The 21,430-nt window shown below is 33.6% G+C and overlaps 2 protein-coding genes across 8 annotated transcripts in view; one reads left to right on the top strand and one right to left on the bottom strand.

Moving 5' to 3' along the window:
* Positions 1-12,625, bottom strand: part of RUNX2 (RUNX family transcription factor 2) — a 151,563-nt gene extending 138,938 nt beyond the window's left edge. Inside the window, exon 1 of one of the 2 annotated variants that reach the window (XM_074861380.1) lies at positions 12,553-12,625. In XM_074861380.1, coding sequence (XP_074717481.1) covers positions 12,553-12,610 — 58 coding nt within the window. In that variant the 5' untranslated portion in view covers positions 12,611-12,625. The remainder of the gene's footprint in view (positions 1-12,552) is intronic. The other variant, XM_074861381.1, reaches the window with a different exon arrangement.
* Positions 1-21,430, top strand: part of SUPT3H (SPT3 homolog, SAGA and STAGA complex component) — a 279,545-nt gene that overhangs the window by 32,024 nt on the left and 226,091 nt on the right. The gene's annotated exons all lie outside the window — the stretch shown is intronic.

Raw genomic sequence — 21,430 nt, 5'->3', positions numbered from 1 at the left:
CACGCCAGCACAGAGCAGCTTTTCTGTAGCATCAAAGATGTTATTGTTTGCCAGGATAACTATGCTAATAAATCGTCTTGTACAAATGTATCTATTATGTTATTAAAAAAAGTGTGCTACTATAAGTAGTTTTATTAGTGTAAGTGCATTTAAGCTAGGCCTTTTTCCATCATCGCTGTCTGTAAAAATTCACATTTCTAACATATTCCACTACTTTTCAGTATTGCCTAGGGCCTTCCTTGAGGTACACTGTAATGGCAAGTGACAACAGTTCTGTTCTGTAATGTAACAGTGGAAGAGAGATACAGCTCTCAACACCAGGCTGTTCATTACAAAGATTTTCAAATGTGTATCATCCAAAGGATTTTTTTTTCTAAAAATCTGTAGGTTGTTTTGTTTTCCTCTTGCTCCATTATCTTTTATTCTACAAGTACTAAAGTTGAAATCAAGTAAGTGTTGTTGATACGTTTCAGTGGTCTTTCTAGGATCTTCTTTGGAGTTACTAGTTAGTTATTTATGGATATTGTCCCTGGTTTGCATGTGATAACTGCTTGAATGCTCTCAGTCTACTGTAGTACAAGGCAAACCGGGTTTGCATAAATGCAAGCACTCATCTGGTCAGATCCTTGATGTGCAGCATAAATGAAGATAGAACTAGGCTGTCCTCAGAAAAATCACTGCTGCATGTCACATTAAGATCTTAGTTTCATCTGGTTTAGCAAAGTGTAAGTCAAGGGTATTTTATGTGTGGATGTATATTTGAGTATGGATTCATCTTTAGAATATTTCTTAGAAAAAGTGGAAGAAACAAAATTAGTGATGTATTTTCTGAAAGACAAGCCAAGCTCTTATTGAAAAAAGAAAAAATATCTGGGAGAATTTGCAGACGTATTTTTTTGATATGCCATACATTCTGATTGCAGTTCATTGCTTTGACGTACATCCTGTCTACCTTTGTAGATAGGCACTTATCTCACTAATGAACTGTTTTCATATTTTTCTTTCTTTGTAGGATTGCTACATATTTCTTTGTAGATGAGAGAGACTTTAATATCAGTGGTTTCTAGACATTGTGGTCTTCAGAAAAATTGTAGATATAAATCTTACTAAGATAGGTGATCTGTGTTACAGTGTATTGCTCACCTAAACTGTGCCTGGCTACACTTCTTTCTGTTGTGAAGAATAACATACTAGAGTTTCATGCTAGTAGCTATTAGGAGTAAGAATAATTTTTCATTACCAGGTTTTCTCCATTTATGTATGTGGTTTTATTTTTAAAAAAAACAAATACCCTTCCCATCCCTCAATCTTCGTTATAAGAAATATAACTGATGTAATTCATAAGTGTATTTGCTTTTGTTTGACTGACTTTTCAGTCACTGTATTCCCTTCTGCTTTACACTGTTAAGAAGTTCCCCATAATAAGCAGCTCAGAACAGTTTACTTTCTGAAAAACAAGTGATTCCTGATAATGCTCAAGTGTGGTTTGTAACATTCCAAAGAACAACAAATACTAAAATACATGATTTTTCAAACCTGAGCTTCAAAATAATGGAATATGAATCTGATGATTTGAAATATGTATGAAATAGATTTCTGATGAAGGGGGAATTTGAGAAGTACTTCTTTAAGAATTCTGGTGAGATACACAAACCACCTTCTGTAAGCTCTCTGAACATAACTAGCATGCTGCTCAGTTTATTCAAAAAGGACTGTAAATTCTGGAAGTTTTAACTTGATATGTTTGCAGGTAACATGATTGATGTGTAACTCTAGAATGAAAGGAGTATTTAGAGTCTTGGCTATCAGTTCACCAGTTCTTATTCCTTAAACAAAGACAGGTCAGATATTAGTCTTGTCCACTGTAAGGGTTACAGTTTCTGACTTCATCCTGTGAATACAGACACATACAAACTCAGAAAACGTTCTAACACTTGAATACCTATTGATCACTAAATCAGAAAAAACATAATAGTGGAGGGGGGCTAGCCTATCTGTCATAAGATTATTTTTTTTTTTCGTAACTTCTCAGAGGTATATCATATTATAAATGCATTAGAAATGTTTTGCTCTGAGGATATGTAGCATTCCTATAAAGGTTAAATCAATAAAAATGATTTGGCCACATTCCTAAGCATGGCTAGAACAGGTAGCCCGTTGTTTAAGGTACCCTTGAATTTCTGGATCAGATTATTATGGTGCAGCAAAAAGGCTTACTAAAGGCTTCTTACTGTCTGCAGACGTTCTGTGTTTCTATGTGAAGATATCGTCAGCCTAAAAAAACCTTCAGATTTTCTGGGCTACTGAAAAAAAGAGTATTTTCACGTATATAAGTCTCAAATGTTGTGCTGTGTGTGCTGTAAGTTTTAAGCGAAGTTTTGCAACAAGAAGGGGTGAAGACACATCAGTAATTGATAACAACCAGGTATGTAAAGAAGAAAAAAAAAAAAAAAAGACGTCTTTTAAATTACTGTCGAGAGTAGTAAAATTGTTGCCCATCTCGGTATCTTTATTAATTTGTTTTGATTAGTCTTATTTATGCATATCTGATCAAGTGGAATAGCCGTTATATTATGTATATTTACTATATTTAGCCAGTTCAGTAAGCAAGTAAGATTAAATGTGATGGTAGAAGACTTCAAACAATTGTTAGTTCAAATTCTTCTAACTTTATACAAAGCTGATAAAATTTAGTAGCCATTAAGTAGTGTTTATTCAATACATCTGGTTGATTCAGTAGAGAGTGTTGAAGTCTGACAGTAGACTATTTTTATAGATTTAGTGCATTTTAAAATCTTTCATGCACATTGAGGAGCTACTGTATATTATTGTTACAGGGCAGATCTGTGTCTTACATTGCGTGCATGTGCTATGCATCTACGCTCCTGACATTTTTATATAGGTTTTATGGAGCACAGGCTTACTGTAAGAACATGTCACTAAGATTAGAGTTCAGATTGTATGGGTATTTTAAATTTATTTCACTCAGTCTTACTGTGCCCTTTAAGAATGCTGGAACTGAAAACCAATGCCTTCATACTTTTTTCTTTGTTTCTTCCTTTTTTCTTTTTTTTTTTTTAAAGTGTGAGAAAGAGGTTATATTATTTTTAAGATACATCCTAAAATGTAAAATGATGAAGAGTAGTTTGGATAACAAAGTAAGAAGCACACACACTACTGGTAACTACGACTATATGTTTCAAGATGTTTTTCGGTTGTGAAAATTTGATCAGTGAATTAACCGCACATCCGGCTACATACATCTTTGATCAGGATTGGAACATTCCAACTTGTGTGTGTGTATATGTAAGCTGGCTCCATCAAGTAGATTTTATACATGTGCACTACACATGTGCCTTGAAATTAGTTAGTAAATTAATATTATAATTTAAAGTAACAAAATTATTCTCTTTCAAGCCTTGGTTTTGTACCTAATGAGTATTATAATAATATCTTTATATCTGGACAAGCTTAAGTCTTCATTTATTTTAAGATGTATTAATATGCATTTAGGTGGCTCAGCTGTAATTAAGATTTTGCTTTTGCTTTTAAAGGTAATATTAAATTGTTACTTTAATGAGCTTAGAACCCCAAGTTATTACGAGGTCATGACTGAATTAATTGCTATACAGAATAACAGAGCATGCATTTAGGTTCTCTTCCTGAAATACTGTAAAATTAAAAGTCGTTCTAGTGCTTGCATATGCAATACACAGTGTTGCAATAGAAAGAAACTGTTCTTGCTACAGTATGAAAATGATTTGTGCCGTGGAAGATATATTTCTTCCCATTTGATGCAAAATTAAATTTATTTTTATTTGCTGCCTAGATGGTGGTATTTTATTATTCACAAATGACTGGACTTTTTCTGAATGTTGGTGTCCTTAATAAAATATTGGTATAAAGAGTGTACCCTCTGAATTTGTTTTAGTGTTTCTGTTTATGCCTTTTAATCAGAAAGGGGGAAATAAAAATATACTGAATAGCAAGAAAAATTTATCACTTAGTTTTGAATGTACAGAGTTGGATGTAAAAGGGGTGGGAAGGAAGCAAAGTGAATGCCCTTTATGCAGAAAATCCTTTTGGGAAAAGAGAACATTTTTACTGGTGTATACTAAGGTACGCCGCCTAAGTAAATAGTTGCTGCTTTCTGGTCCTGTCAGTTTTAAATAAACCATTCATTGTTATGGCTTGGTTATTCCACAAATAACCAAACACAGCAGAGTTAAACTTTGATACCACTGATTGGAAAAACGCAGATGATGAACACTCTTAATGTGAATTTATACTGGTGGTCTTTCCTTAGAGGAAGCAAATTTTGCAGATTGTGTTAGGAAGCAAATACACTGCAGACTCTAAATACTCTATTACAAAGCTGCTCCTGTGCTTGAGTATTATACAATAGCTAGTAGCATTAATTCATCAAACGCTTGTTAATAGTCACTAAGCTAGACCCCGTGCGTCCCTTCAATGTTAAAGAGCAAATGTGACACTTTTTCTTCCTAGAAGTTTTCTATTTAAAGGTGGAGGATTCTCAGCTGAATACATGATGCATTTGAATGAAAGCAGTTACTCTTGGAATTTATGCAGAAAATGCAGCAAGGGCATAGATACTGTAGCAGTTCAGTATTATGGCTCACCTAAAAGGCTTTTTGAGACATGATAAACAAAAGAGCAAATTCTGACATAGTCTTCAGAATTAGGTTTTTTTTCGTTGGTCATATTTTAAAATGTGTTTTAAGTTCTTTGAATCCTATTTAATCTGTGTAAAATTACCATTGCTGATTCTACATGAAAGTTGGTATTTATAGTAAATTACTGATGTATCATAGTATTAATATAAAAATAATGTTGTGAAGTAATATCAGTTCTTGGCAGAACAACTCTGCATTTCACATCAGAATTCTTTCAGCATAAGTATGGTGTGCCTTATTTTTTTTTTTTTTTTTGATCGCTTTCAGCAGAAATATATTGCACTGTGTCAAAAACAGCAGCCGACCTACAAATAAGACTACTTTGGCTAAAATGTATGGTTTCACTTTGAAAGTTGAGGTGAGTTCAGATTGACCAGTCTGATGTCCACAAAAGCAGTTTCTCTCTTCATGGGACTATGGGAAGAAGCAAGAAGGTACCAAGAGACTTACTCTCAAACATCAGAAATATTGCCAAGTATTCTAAAATGAGTACTTCTGCCATCTGTTATTTCACTACTAGCATTAAGGCTTACAATTTATGTAGAACACTATAATAGCATTAATAGACATTCTTTACAAATATTAAGACCCTTGCTGCAAGTTCCTACATTGCATATTATCAGAGTAAGCAATGAGATGTGAAGTTGTAAACATTTTTAGGTGTTTGTACTGCTGGCAAATCTTAATGTGATAGCACATTCTCTTTTGCAACTTCAGTGTTAGGGTAGAAAATATTGTACCAATAGAGACATTTTCTAAATTTACACTATTACTTTTTTTTTTACTTGAAGAATTTCAAAATTTTGGAAGTATGGATTAGTAGGAATTAGAGGTTTGAACTGTATACACATGCATGTTTGCGCATACACAGCTCATTAACATTTCTTAAATGAAAGAATATCCTGTTCTAATACCACACATGGATACATTAAAATAGCATGCTTTTTTAACTCTGTCTTTTCTGATTTGTGTTTAAATGAATTACAGATATTTTGGGGGTTTAGCACTACGTGGAAGTGAATCTACTTAGGCATAATTATTTGTCTATATTGTTTTTCCTTAAAAGCCCCCAAACAACCCTCTCTTTTGCTTATGTGTATAGGGTCATATATATTAAATATGTTTGACAAATAAATTCAACAATTAATAATGACTTGTAACGTCTCCCTGCTCCAATTTGTTATACCAGACCCACTTTCAGAAGAACTGCACCCAGCGTACGGTCATTGGTGTATATGCGTATACAGGCATATAGATGTAAACACATCTTATTAGTGTTATAGTTAATTTTCATTGTGATGGAGGCTGGGTCCTTTTCCTCTGAACAATAAAATATTATGTAACTGGCAGTGGCTCTGTCTTTCTGTTTTAGTAAACCACAGAGTGGATTTAGATGTAAGATATCTGACCATGAGGGATAAGTAAACAATGGTTTGGCACACTTATGGTTCAAATAAATTCTGGGGAAAATAAATGTATGTAAGGTCATCAGCTTTTAACTTTCCTTATTCAAGAAAATGAATGATAATAAATTTTAGGTCATTATAAAATACTTGCAATTCTGATGAAACATAATATGTGAAACAAGCTAGTGTCTATCACAAATATAGTAACCATATTTGAATGAATTCCTGCCAAAATATTTTTGCCATGGGCTTTTTAGCTATAACATATTAAAACTTAAAACTATTGTTAATTCCAGAACTGCCTGACCTTAAAGAATATGGCATTTTTAAAAGAGACAGACAGCAGAAGAAACAGGTTTTATCCTTTGCTGTAAAAATGAAGTTAGTTTTATTAGAGATGAAGAAATATTCCTAAAGAAAACTGTTAAGAATACAATACATATGATACAAGAATACCTTAATTTTAAAGCACCATGTGTATTTAAAGGAAAATGTAGCTTTTTTTCCTTTTTAATCTTCTGCGATGCTAAAATTAACTTTTATAAACCGAAATGTTTAATGATGAGTAGGTTGTGTGGAATAATTTAATTGCTCTGATTAAAATGATTTCAGAAGTTAAAGTGAGTCAGTAGAAAACCTATGTTTTTCTCCCTCCTGGGACAAGTTCATACATGAAATAGGAAACTTATAGCTACATGAGGAAGGCTAGAACAGTACACAGTATGGTAACAAGCAGAATAAAAAATATATACAGGAAACAGATGCATGAATAATGGATTTTTTTATTGGAAGTGTTAAACTGTTTTATGATATAGTAACCAGAGTTTATTTTGTCTTTGTGCTCATCTTTAAAATATTCTCTTTAGGGTGTGCTTTTCAGTATGTTAAGTGGCAGGTCTTATATTTATTTGTAGAAGAGAGCATGTTTATGTAAGGAAACGTGCTCTTAGATTTAAGCTTTATTAACTTAAAAACAAAAACACCTGACAGTAGAAGATAGACATCCTTAGTCTGTTCCCCATAAGACTTTAGAAGGCAGTTTGAAATAAATGTATACAATAAAAATTAAAGCTATTGTATATAATGTGAGCAGAAATTGATTTTGTCAATAGCAATAGTTTCTTGTGGGGGTTCTGTGGTGGAGGAGGTAGATGTTTTCTGCATTTTGTGGGTGTCTGCTGTCTCCGGATGAAAATCTGTGGTTCATTCATAAGTCTGGCAGAATTTACAAGGTAAATCTCTCCGAAATAGCGCATAGTTTACTAACTTATTTCTGAGTACGCTTATCAGAATAAATGTCATATTTATTCCATTTAGACAAATTAATTTTTTTCTATTTAAAATAACAGTTCAATATTTTCATATTGCAGTTTCTTAACTGGTTGTATGAAACTTGAATTCTTTCAGTGCCGAAGTTAAGACCTTAAAATGCTTCGGGTTTTACCATCTTAAACTCACTATTTATCTTGAGGCTGCCTTAATTAAAATATTATATACTCTAGGGCATATTAAACATGGCAATTTATTGTAATTCTTATTAATGGAGTGTATTTAATGAGTTTTCAGAACCAACTCCATCACCTACAACATACAATGTTGATTTTTATTAGGTACATAGAGTAAAACATGCACACGGTCTAATTTTCAAGAGGTACCCAGCACTGACAGCTGCCGTAGGCTCCTGTGGTAGCCAAGGGGGAGAAATGTGGGTGCTCAGCACCTTTGCAGCCTGGCAAGCACTGGATGATTCCTCCCTTCCCTCTCTGCTTTAATTTTCACCAGAGTGTGTTGGATTTGTGCATAAAAAAATTGAGAAATTTTACTTGTATTTTCAGCTTCTTGTGTTAACTTACAGTTTTAGAAAGTATTTCTTAGTTGTTGTTAATGCTACACATTGATGGGTGTGTGCCACAAGGTGTGACACGTCCTTAAACACAGTTATTATCTAGCTTCTGTTCTTTTGAACTGTCTGCGCTGCATAGTTAGCATCTCTTGCAAGAATTATTTACTGTTTTATTTTTCCCTTTATACTTAAATGGATACAGTATTCGATGTTCATTATTTACTTAAGACTGTTCTGAGCTGCTTGTTATTCGTAAAAAATACAACTGTGTTCTGAAAAGCAATCAGGAAAAAGAAAGGTATAAGGTGCAATTTTAAGATTAATATTAGTCTGACCATGACCAAGAAATCACACTGCTTGAGAGGAATTTCAGTATTATTGTTAAGCTCTTAATGTGGGGTGGCAGAGCCTTTAAATATTTCTGGTAGAGTAGTTAATACAGCATGGAAGTTTGATATTTGTACAGTTTGTAAAGGAATTTGAGGTGTTACCCTATTTTGACTTCAGTTTTCAAGTATGCACTGGTGCATCATTAATCATAGGAAATGCAAAAATAAATAATATAGTCCCTTTGGATTTTTCATGTGAATACTTACCTTTTCCTTTTTTTGTATATACAGTTGAGGTATTTAGGTAACCCCTAACCTTTTGCTTCAACAAGGAGGTACAGTATAAAAATATTACCACAGTCTTCATATGAGCAGTTCTCTCTAAGAAAACCTCTAGATGAATATTTATTGAAAAAAAGCAAAGTTGCAATACAGAATGACTTAGCTTGGCTTGAATATTATATTTTAGACCACCAGTGAATAAAATTAAAAGCACATGGATTTCGAATAACTAGAAAAGGTTGTAATTGATTAGCACTGCATGAAAGTATTGAAGTGGAATAAGTTTTGATTTGTGAATGCTTCTATTCAATAGAGATTAATCCTGTATGTTTGATAAAATCTTAGTGCTCCTAATGAGTTAGGGTTTTTTTTTTCCTCTCTCAGTTTATTTAATCGTCAGATATTTTGATGTTCTAACAAACTGGAACATTTCAATATTAGTGAATTTTACATCAGCGTAGTTGATTTAAACAATATTGGCTATTAATAGTTCATTTGAGACAGATAATTAAACAGATCAGTGCATTTTGCTGCCCAACAATCCTATAAATGGTATAGTGCAATTCTGCCTGGTTTAGGGGTTTCGTATACCGAAAGACTTAGTGAGAAGCTTGCAGCTTGCTTCATGCACATGAGAATAGTTATTCTTGCATAGTTTTCAGTATTATTTTTTTTAAATACTAGTATTTTGAATTATATCTTATGCAAAGGGTGGTGATTCCTGAGATTTTGCTTAACATTGACAAGAATATGAATATGTTAAACAGAGCTGGAACATATGGAAGATTTCTGCTTTATATACACAGTTAATCAAAAAAGATCTGTTTTTCTCTTATCAATATCTTAATTAAAATAAAAAACTAAGGTTCCTCACCAAATAGTAAAGCAATTGAGAATTGAAATCTACAAAAGGTTTAGTTTTTTGAAGAATAAATGAGAAGATACTGAGTAGTATTTCAATATGAGCAGAGAAAATTTTTTGTTGTTAACTTGATGACTTTCATTTAGATTTACCGTATCTATCTATTGGGATCAGCTCCCAGAGGTTGCTTGTGAAATAATTGATTAGATTAGCAGCCAAATTTTGATCTGATTTGCTTTCTTTGGTGAAATCTTCCTATGAAGATGCACAGAACATATTTGAAAACGCTTTTTTTTAAAAAAAAAAAATTATAACTGTTGTGGGAGGCATTTCAAAAGTATCTGATTTTCTGAAATACTTTGTGTGAACAATGTTTACCAAATTTTCTAATAAATATGCTGTTTGTTTTTTTGCATAGTGTTTATTTTGAGCATTTTTTTTTTTTTCTTCAAACGATATGGATGTGAATGTAATATCCTCTGCTGGTTGAAATGAATGCACTTAAATTAAAAAAGAAGGTTTACATAGGCATGATGCAGTCAAAACCTTTGTATCAGTAGCAAAACCTGTGTATAACTAGGCGTAAGGTAGAAATAGTCTGGGTATGAGACATAGTATCTAGTTAATTCAAATGTGCTAAATTGTAGAGGAATATACATGTTTGTATTAATTAGGAAAGGATCATTCCTCTTTGCTACTCTTTGTTTTCTCTTTCATATGAAGTCCAAACCACATAGACAAAAACAAGTGAAATAAGAATTTTCAGAAATATGGTTAATGGCAAATATTAGCAGCCATGCGAGTTAATCATCATAGAGCTGTTTTCCTTCCCTATTATTACTCATCATTATGTTTCATCAGTTAATTCTTGAAGAGAAACATAATTAAATTCAACAGTCCTGAAAGGAATAAGGTGGAAATGGGAGTAGAAGGAGATATAGGCAGTATAGAAAAGACGAACAGATTGTGCTTTCTGACGTACTGCTGCACCATTGGTAGGAAACGGCAAATTCATGAGTAACTTGGGTCTTCTGGCTTTTGTTCTTTTTAAAATATACTCTGTCTCCTTTGTATAAAGCTGGGATTTTTAGTTTTGTTTTTAGCTTAAGTTATATTGCTTACATATTGATAGAGTTGGTGAGATTTTTGTAGTTCCTTGCATCTATTGTTTGTGTCCAAAGTGAAATTTGTGTACCCAACCCTATTTAGTGAAGTCTGGGGTAAAGTATTATTCACGTTACAGTACTTCTCACCCGCTTTAGGAATGATCAAAAGTAGATGAATTAAGCAGTCAGCACTCTGTGTTTTGATAATTTTAGCCAACTAAATTTCTTCTAATCTCTTTTGGAAGTAAAAGCAAAAGAAAGTCCCTATACATGTAAACTGTATTTCCTGTTGTAAACACTGGGATAATGTGGTCTGGCTATGCTTCTGCTGTGCTTCATTAAGACAGCAGTTTCAGTAGAAAAGCTGCTTACCAGTTTTGCGTTAGCATTTCAGCTCAGTGTTCAGTGTATTACAGCTACATAACCAGCCACAGGTTGTGTTATCTCTTCTGGTATCTATAGATCATAAATTAAATCGGTCTCTGTCCTGGAAGAAGCTATTCTTCATTTCTTTTCCTACACACGGTCTTATAGCTTATTCATGTGCTTAACTGGGAACCAGTCAAAGCGTGTGAAGTAGGAGGGGTAAAAGGAACTCCAGTCATCAGCTCATTACAATACAAGCTTAATCAGGATGTATATTCTGAAAATGATTCTAGCATTGTTGTTTTTCTTCGAAGGGGGGCAGGGGAGGAAAAAAAATAGGTTTAGCTGCGGTCCCAACATAGTTTCAACATGATGGACACCATTAAGAAAATCTTGTAAGTTTGCAGAACTTTTTTTCTTGATTTTTTTCATAATTTTTGCTTAGTTTTCCTGATCTGTCTGAGTAAAAGATGGTTTGAAAACAATTTTGTATATATTTCTTACTACTCGTCAAGGATGACTAGAATACAGAATTTTCCAACATACTTTAAAATATAACTTTATTTTACTTGCAGATAAATCTCTTAAAGTCATATTCAGTTTTATTTAATATTTTGTGAGTGAGGTGCTCTGTACTGATTTTAAGACTGTATCTGAGAGGAAGAAGATTTTCAAAGTAAGCAATGATAGAGGTGCAATTTTATAGCATATTTATGAATTTTATGGGCATGTATGTATGCAGTGCATATAAATAATTACCTCAGTATACATATATGATTTCTTAAAGGAATCTGTGTTTACAGTTTGGAACATTGAAGTAAATATTTGGCAGTGCTCTTCTACAGAGCTTTTTAAATCCTACTTTCAATTAAAGCTTAAATTCATCAGCATGTAAAATCATGTATTATTTATTTCATATCTTAATATTTTTATGCATTAATATTTTGCCTTGTTCATAAGAAGCGTAATGAGAAGAATTTGCTTTTACAAATGAATATAATATCAAACATGCTTTGCTGTGAAAGGAGGGCAACAAAAGACTAGAGAACTGCAGATGTGCACTGATAACTTCATCTGATACATCTGCATAAAAATAAGATGCCTGGAACAATAATAGGGCAATTATGGGTAGGATGTGCTACATGCTACTCATTTTCATCAGGTTTAGAGAATAAGCAGTCTTAAATCATGTAATTTAAGCCTCTTGCAATATCTTTCATTAACCAGTCATGGTGGCTACATCTAAGGGCTATGCTTTACACCAGAGTTCTTAGTAAGATATTCTGTGCTGTTGTTGATTAACTCACTAAATACTTTATCTTTTTCCCTAAGAGAATACTAAACATTGTACTAGATCCCATCAAACTCTTCCAAATCTGTGTAGCTACACCTTGACCCAGGTGACAGCTGAGCACACCTGCTGTCAAACACTAAGGACTAAGCCACTGACTTAATTTTGCTCAGTTTGTCAGCTTAACATATTTGTTCATAAATCTGCAGAAGTTATTTATGGTGACTTTTTTCCCCCCACAAACCAGGTAGCTATTTTAACACCCTAGCATCCCATTCAGCAAGCTTTTGCTTAGATAACTCTAACCAGCATTGTTAACAGTAAGAAAACTCCCGACAATGGAAAACAGAAGCTCAAATATTGCAGTACTTACCCCAAAAGAAGTTTTGCTGACATGGTGTCACTGAACTGAACAGGCTGTTTGATGCCATAGTCCCTCTCGGTTCACGCAGAGCTTTCACCTTCTGGTGTAAATACTTCTTGGATCCTCAAACTGAAAACACAAACCATAGCCAAACCTTGTTTTAATTTTACAGTGTTCCTGGATTGCATAGACTCTATAGTTGGTTTTGTCTCTGTCAAAAAATAGTGTAGCTCTGGTAACATGTGAAAAGCAAGGAAACAAAACAAAAAAAAAGAGAATGAGCAAATATTTGAAGGACCTACTATTACTGCATAGACTGTGGTTAGAGAGCACTTACTGACTCTGTTGGTCTCAGTGGCTGGTAGTGACCTGCGGAGATTAACCATTTAAAAACCAGAGACTTCTTTGCTGTCCTCCTGGAGAAAGTTTGCACCGCACTTGTGGTTCTGTGGTTGTTTGTGAGGCGAATGAAGCATTCACACAATCCAAAAAAGCAAAAGCTTTAAAACTCCTTTTTTTTGCAAGCACTGTTACTGGAGCGAGCGAGTCATGTGGCTGTGACATCAGAGGACTCCAAGTAGGACTGCCTACACTGTGGCTTTTCTTTCTCTCCCTTTTTTTTTTCCCCTTTTCTTTTTTTTTTCCTTTTTTTTTTTTTTTTTTTTAATATTTTGACAAAAGGCCCGTGGTAAGGCCCTTCCTGGCATCCAGAAGGATATAGCTTTTTAATTTTTGTGACTCATGAGGATTTGGAGAGAGTACAAAATGCTGTAAGAGCCCAAACTTCTGTACAGTTAAAGCATATGGACAGCAGAACTTTATTTGTACTCTCAGTTCAGGTTCCCCCCACTCTTCTTTCCCCCTCCTTTTTTTTTTTTTTTTTTTCCTTCCCCCCCACCCCCCACCCCTCCCCTTCCCTCTCCCTACTTCATTATTGTGTCTGTGGAAAAGTGAGCAAAATTGGCACAAGTGGCTGTGTGAAATTCTGAACAACAGTGATGATTTACAATAATTTACATCTTTGGATTCTATCACGATCTTGGGTCTGCTTCATATTTGCTGGGTGGCTGGATTCCTTCTGTTTTACTTTTTCTCCTTGTCTTCCTATACTTGTGAATCTGTAACTCATTGTAAGAAATTTTACCTTTCCTAAGGTCTAGTAGCAGACTGCTTGTTGGGGTTGTGTTTTTTACTGTAATTGGCTGTCACAGAAGTGTTAGTCTGGGGATTCCTTTGCAAATCTTAAATCATGTCTGTCTTACTTTACATGCCTTCAAAAATACTTGGCAGTTTTATGTAATGCAAATTAAAGGCAATTATGTTTCTTTTATATTTGGGAAAAATATGTCATTTGGATATCATAACTAGTTGTGTACTGCAGTCTAAGTGATGCTAGTATTGCTAAGATTTAATGTAGACGTTGCATAACAATCAACTGTGAGAGTTGGGAGGTTTTCATTGCGCTTATATTAATTGCTGATTATAGTTTCAGTATTTAAGAGAAATAGAAGTCTTAGACTTTTTGGGAGACTATAAATAACTTTACTCACCAGTTAATGTTAACACTTAGTTTTAAAATGAAACATAAATTTGATGCATATGTAAGACTTAAATACTTAATATCATATGTGTGCATGTGTGTATAATATTTTTATATACTTAACATATTGTAACTTTGACTTTGATTGTGTAATATAAGCCTTTACTGTACCAGTACGGAGTGGGTTAACAAAAGCAGTATTTTTTTGTTTATAATAGTGGCTTTGAAATAAATTGCAAAATGCTGTGTGTAGTAAGGAATAATGTGCACAGACAGTGTGTATTAGTAGTCTTGATTTGCTCACTCAGATTCAGAACAAAATTGGAAACATCTTTGAGAAAGTATCTTATTTTTTGCCTCTTTGGACATTATGTCTAGAACTTTTCTTATTAGCCTGATTGTATCACAGATGCACTGTATTTTTTAGTTTTAGCTGAGTGATTTTTAAATTTTTTTTTCTTTTTTTGTCATATATATTTTTGGGACCAGAAGAATTGTGTAAAACATCTTCTAGATATTGTTCAGTTTATATCTGTAAAATAAAATACATCTCTTTGAAGATGCCATCCCTCCGTTTTTATTTTCCTCTTTGTCCTGCTTTCCCAGTAAGAAATTGGCCAGGAATGATGTGAGGTGAATAGCTGGAGGTGTGGGTGGAAAGCAGGTTCCTCTGTTCTGTGGGGATAGAGAGAAAATGGGAGAGGAGACTTCAGTAGAAATTACAGATTGTGTTTTAATTTTTATTATATAATTATCAAAGCAACATAAAACCCTGTTCATAAAAACTACTTTTGTAATATTTATTGTAAGGTAGATGGTGTTGTGCTTAATTCAGTACTTTGAAAGTTATTGGATACTGCCAAATTTATAGAATTCTACCTTAAAATTAAAAAAGAGTATTCTGCAAATCACCCATCTTCTATAAAAATAAGAGTGATATTTAACTGTAATGATGGATTGCTTTTATTGCTTTATACTTTCCACAGTATGATTAAGAAAATCAATGGAAAAAAGCTAAGGTTATAAAAATGATGGAAAGAATGGTAATGTTTTCATATAAACAAAACATGTTTGTGTACATTACAGTTTTAATCAACTTTTGATGCAGCAAAAACTTTTGGAGGTTGCTGCGTCTAACTGTGGAATTCTTAATTGTAAACACAATGTTTCTTCAACTACAGTTATGCATTGAAGATTTTTATCAGCTTCTATTTGATGGTAGGTAGATTCAGTATTTTTATATAATAGATAACTTATGTCTTGATCTTAAATGCTTGTTTTCATTCATATGAACACAGTTGTTTGACTTTTAAAACTCCAGAATCTATTCTTAGTCACATATTTAGTATTGGAATATCGAACTTCCTATAGAAGTCTGAATTTTTAAGATTTATTGCATTGAAACACTGTGCTCAGGCTTTCTCTGGAATGGCATTTTAATGCTGTCACTTGTGTACATAAAGTTATTCTCTAACGTTGTTACTGTGTTTTGCTGTGATACCTTTATAAGTTGTTTTTTTTTTTTTTAGTGTTTTTTTTTTTTTTTTTACCGTACATGCTTTTTCACCTGTGCTGTCAAGGTCAAGAACATTAAAGTGAAGTCTTCATCTAGTAAGGCAAAATGCATTAAAAGCAGAAAACCAGATAGTTTAACTGAGTAATGTAGATGCAGTTGACAGAAACTGTTGCTGAAAAAAATGCTATTTTCTTAGTGTAGAGACATTATAAAGCTAAACTTTATGTAGACCCTAATACCTCTGAAATTGACGGCTTCTTTCAGTATAGTTTGCACTTCTACTGAAGCAGATGTGTGAATCCTGAAAATCCACTGTATAAACTAGTGTCTTGTGTGCAGATTTACATTTGACAGTTTTTTTGTTTCAAAAGGTAGATCTGCAAAAATCAAAGTTAACTTATGTGTTCCACTGGGGATGCTTTAAGTCACAATTACACTTACAAAGGAAGTATTATGCTAAGGAATTTCTCTGGTAAACTATGAGCTTGATCTTTGATGACAAATGAAATCTTATTTAAAGTCAGTTGTAATGCAACACTAAAAGATAATTACATCTTTCACTTTCTTGAAATGTGTTTTGAAACTTTTAAGTCATGCTTTATTTCCAAACATTTTGCCTTATGTCACTCAAAGTTCATACAGTGTATAAACAGTATGATACCCTGCTGAAAGTTTATTTGTACTTAAATGTTTGTTTCTATGCTACAACTGGGTAGAGATAAATATTCTGCTTAAAGCAGTATGATGACAAACTTGTTAAATTGCACTTAGGAGTTTTACAATATATACTATAACAAGATGCTGATTTTTATAATATGGAAAGTCCTAATGCAGTTTCCTCAGATGCAGGTATTAATTGTAGGTGTTATTAATGTATCTGTGTCCACTAGAGCATCATTTTTCTTTTTTTTTTCTTTTAAGGAATAAAACCTCTGACTCTGTTTTTCATAACTTAGAAGTAGTTATACTTTTTAGAGGGATAGTACTGTTTTCTGATGGTTCTTAGCTAATATATTTAACATACCATTTAATTTAAAAGATTTACACATTTTATGGAACTTTTGTTGCTAGATCTGAGTATCTTGTAGAATTCTAATTTCCAACATCTCTGCCACACCTTCAAGTATGCTGATATTACATATATACTAATCTGTTAAAGCAAAAGCTAAAACTGCGTGTTAATTAAAAAAAATGTAACAGTAAGTTTATTTTAGTAGCCCATTTTAAAATGCTACTTATTGGTGTCTGCCAGGAGTAGCACCAAACATCTGAGTTTTACTGCTGCCCTTTGATGATGACTTTCTGTTCTCTGCCTTATAACCTTTTTCTAAATAAGATATGGCTTGAAGTAGACAGTGCCTAGGACCACTAAGCATACAGAGGGGGGAAAAAATGCTGTTACATTTCTAGAGTAAACAAATGTTTGTTTTCTGTACAGTGAAATCAGGTTGCTGAAGATCAAATTAAGCCTTAAACGGAACAGTTATTTAGATTAAAAGGATGGTCATCTTCTGTAACCAGTGAGTACATCATATAATAGCAAGTAGTAACAAATTATTTTCATTCATCTTGAGTTGCCAGCTCTCTCACTTCACAGAATAGAGAAGATATTCTCCAGTGAAGTAATCGAACCCCTGATCAGGCTTTGAATAAGGGGCTACATCTTAATGGTCAAATGTGTCTCATCTTGATTAGTCTTGCTGCTCAGACATTTTTTTCTGACAAGTGTTACTTTTCTTGTGTTTCTCAAATACGTAGTTTGTAGACTGTACAGTAATTGAGAAAAAAGCCTTTACGCATTCTTAAACAGCCAATATATGGTGTTTAAGATCATCCTAACCTTCCAGTTATTTTCTCCTGTCTTTTTTTTTTTTTTTTTTTTTTAAAGTCAACTTGCAGAAAATATGGGAAACTTGTCTCATATAACAGCTGAGGATGTGGCTAGGTTAAGGCAGGAAACTGCTACCCACAATGCAATGTTACATACACTACCACTTAATAAAATTTATTTCAAACATGCTACTGACAAAACCAAAGAAAAATAATATCCTAACTATGCTAGTTAGTACACTAAATATATCTAGGGAAAAGTGAAAGTAATCTCTCCAGAGCCTTTCTTGCTTCTAGGATACAATGCTACCAGTAGTTAAACCAGAGCAGATCTCAGTAGTTAAAAGCAGTGACCTGTTTTTAGAAAATATTCACATCACTCTGGAAATTAATGTTTATATGCTTTTTAATAACAGTTGAAGTTATTTTATATAGACAGAATTCAGATAAACTCTCTTAAATTTTTCTGGTTGTCAAAATATGCTCTTATGTAGCTTTAAAACTGGCAGCTTTTCTTGCTTCAACCCATTTTCACTGAATCTTACCTTTACTGTAGCCAAGCAGCCTTCTACCTCTCCTTCCCACTTAATCTATTTGTAGGTTGGTGTGAAAATATTTTCCATGTCATATGTGGGAAAGGAACTGAGAAGAGGAAAGTTCATCTTCCTAGATTATATGAAGATTTAAGGGTTCTAGCTGTTTTATTTGATTGCCTGCAATTTGAACAGTTTAATGATTTGAGAGGTAAATAACTTGAGTTCAATTCTAAGGTAAACTTAATAGACTTGAATCTTCTGTGATTATTTCCAAATATTGGACAGAGATATGCATGAATTCACTGGTGCTGCTCTGCCATAAATGTCCTGAAAGTCTCGTTCTAGATATGTTTTTGTTTCTGTTTGTTTTCAAATGCACGTATATTAAGGGTGATCCTCTTACAGAACATTTTTGAAGCATATGCCTCTATAGTTAGAGAACACTTATCAAGAACAGCTGCTGTAGTGCTGTGGATCCTATCCATGGACTCATGGTGGTCTGCTGAACAACGTTCTTCAAGTTTGACAGGTGAGACAGAGACTCTCCAGTGCCACTGCTTTTGGATGAATCTAGCTGTGGTTGGAGAAAGTGCATCTTGCCAAAATATATGGGTAAGACCACACACAGTCTTTAAAATAGTTATTGTAAGCTTATTTTTAGGCAATATATGTCTTGACAGTTCTTTTATTTGCATGCCAGTTTCACTGCTGCTTATAGATTTTTTCATTTATTTTAGTAATGGCAATTGCAGATTTAGATCTATGTTTGTAAAGCTTTTGCACAACATTTACACTGGAAAAATACAGACTTGCTACTTTCAAACCTCAGTCAAGATTAGAGAACAGATTTTAAAAAATATTAAAGCAGAGTATTTGCACTCTTCAGATTTAGTGTCAGTGTTTTCATATTAAACCCCATTTTCAGTGGCATAGTTCAGCAATAAAAATTTGCTTCTGGTTTTAAAATTATACCAGTTTCAGTAGCTTCTGTGCTTGTATAAGTCTCCAGCAATGTAGATTTAAGACATGAAATTAGTTCAGTAAGTAATAAAAACAAAATGTTTTTTTAAAAATTGCGTAGTTATTAAGCACTGAATTTAAAATCTGTATTTGATTTATGTTATAACTCCTGGACAGTATTTTTCATGTGTATTTTAATGTGTAGAATATTCTTAGCACTCTAAGTGCTTGCTTCAACAGTTGACTCCATAATTTGTATTTTAAATATTGTATGTTTAACTGACAGTATAGAAGGGAGTTGCACCCTGTAGAATTTCTGAGTAAACAATACCCATTCGGTAACTTTCAGAACAGATGTTTTTTAAATACCCCAAGAGAAATTAAATATAATACTGAAATGGAATATCATGAGCCATTCATTGGGTAGTGATGCTTTAAAGTTATGGATTTATAACAACATTTTTTTTCCCTATTTCTGTATTTTCCAGATTATCTTGTATAATTAATGCATGACTGTTTCTCAACAAAACATTACTCATTTTTTATTACTTAACGTTGCATAGTAGTATTGTTTATAGCTGTGGACTTTGCAGACAATTAAGGGAATAGTCACTGCCCTGAGGAGTATACAATTAAATATATGCAGCTAGCCATTTAAGAAAAGTATGGAAATGAGGGAGGGGAAAAACCCCATATAATGAACTGTAATAAAAATGATTTGAAGAACTTCATGGAGAAGGGAGAATAGTTAGTTTTAATTTTATTATTAACTTTCTCCACATATTCTAGTATGAAGAGTGCTAGTTATGTGTGTGCAATTGGCTGGTCTTGTTATCTGCTTGAACTTGAGCATGATGCCTGATCATCCCAGTTGCTTCTCTGCATTTTTTTTTAAAAAAAGCCCCAAACAAACAAAACCCTCATAACATTTCCTTATGCAATGAATGCAAGTGGAAATGTGTCTGTACTGTTTATGATGTTTACATAAGTTTGAGATCCTCAGTCCTGTGAATATTGTTATTTAGAAAAAAGATAGTAAAATGAGGTAGTTTCATCCTTTCTCCCATTTACATTTCCACGTCCTTTTTCTTTTTTTTTTTTTTGTTTTTAAGAAAAAGTATTTAGTACCTGGATCTATGTTTCCACAACTTGTCAACAGTCTAAGCTTTGCCTTGTAATTAAAAATGTATTGTGGTTTTTTGTTGGAGAAGAGATCTGAAGATCATTCATGAGAAAGAGAGTTGAAAAGAGGATGAGAGGGGAATGGAAGGAATAAAATTGGAAGGAGGAGAGTTAAAATCTTGGTTTTTAGTGAGTTTCTTCTTTAACAGTATGGCTCCCATTTTGTAGAGAAGAAATACTGAAGGTGAGGAGAAATGAAGGCACTGAAACAGGATGAAGAACAAATACATGCACCCATTTTCATGGTGACACCATAAATAGGAGAAAATTGCCTTTCAATCTTCCAGGCAATGTGAAACCCAGTTTGTTTGAAATAGCCCATTTAGGTACTGGTAGCAGCCTAGCTATGTTCAGTGTGGTGTTGAGCTCATTTGGAGTGAATAGGGTTGTCTCTGGGCAGCACTTAGGCATACCTGCATGGGCCATTTTAAGGAATAACAGAAGAGAATCAAACTTGGGAAGAGTATGGGATAGGTCTGTATTCGATTTCTAATGCGTGATGTGTTCTGTGCTGGAGAGTTGGTTGATTTTTCACATCTGGAGGAGAAAGGAGGCAGTATTTATAGACAGTCCCTTCACTGATGTTCAGATAAGCCCCTGTCAGTTCTTTTTGTTTTTTTTTTGTTGTGCTCTGAACAAAACTGCTTAATAACTGAATGGTGGGAATGAAGAAACAAATACAAAAATTAATTACAATCATTCCTTCCACTCATACCTCATCCTTCTCTGACCTTCTAACCCCAAAAGTGAGGAAGCAGGGCTGGTTTTTTAGAGAGACTCTGTGGTTTGGTTGCCAGAATTGAGACCTATAACTTCTAAGATAAATAATATAAGCTTTGAGGAAATGTTCTGTCTGGATAAGACAGTATATGCATTACTTGTTTTTTAATACTTACATATTTTATTACTTTAACCATTTATTTCTGTTCTGTTTAGATGGATAATCATTTGTTTAAGAAGATACACTACTACGTATACTGTTAGCTCCATGAGGGAAGTGTCTAGTAAGCACCTAAACCAATTAGCTCTGTGGAGTATTGACAGTTGGGTACACAGGCTGCTTTTATCTTGAAGACCCAGCCTGCAATCAAAGTGAATTGTTGTGTTTTCATTTCAAGAGCAAATGTAGATTCTGGGTCTGCTGCTTGGCTGTATGTACTGTGAGGGGTCAAAGGTGCTAAGCAGGATGAAATTCTGCACTTTGACATTAAAAAAAGATGGTGGACAGCCTAGAGACTATTGGGTATTACCTGGTGATTACAATGTGTACAAGGACAGGCCATAGCAATGAACGGGCACTTAGTACCTCAATCGCTTTTGGAA

This window comes from Strix uralensis, chromosome 3 (genome assembly GCF_047716275.1).
Source record: "Strix uralensis isolate ZFMK-TIS-50842 chromosome 3, bStrUra1, whole genome shotgun sequence".
Lineage (NCBI taxonomy): Eukaryota > Metazoa > Chordata > Aves > Strigiformes > Strigidae > Strix > Strix uralensis.
Note: the sequence above shows the minus strand (reverse complement) of the source record. Positions and strands in the feature narration are given on the sequence as shown.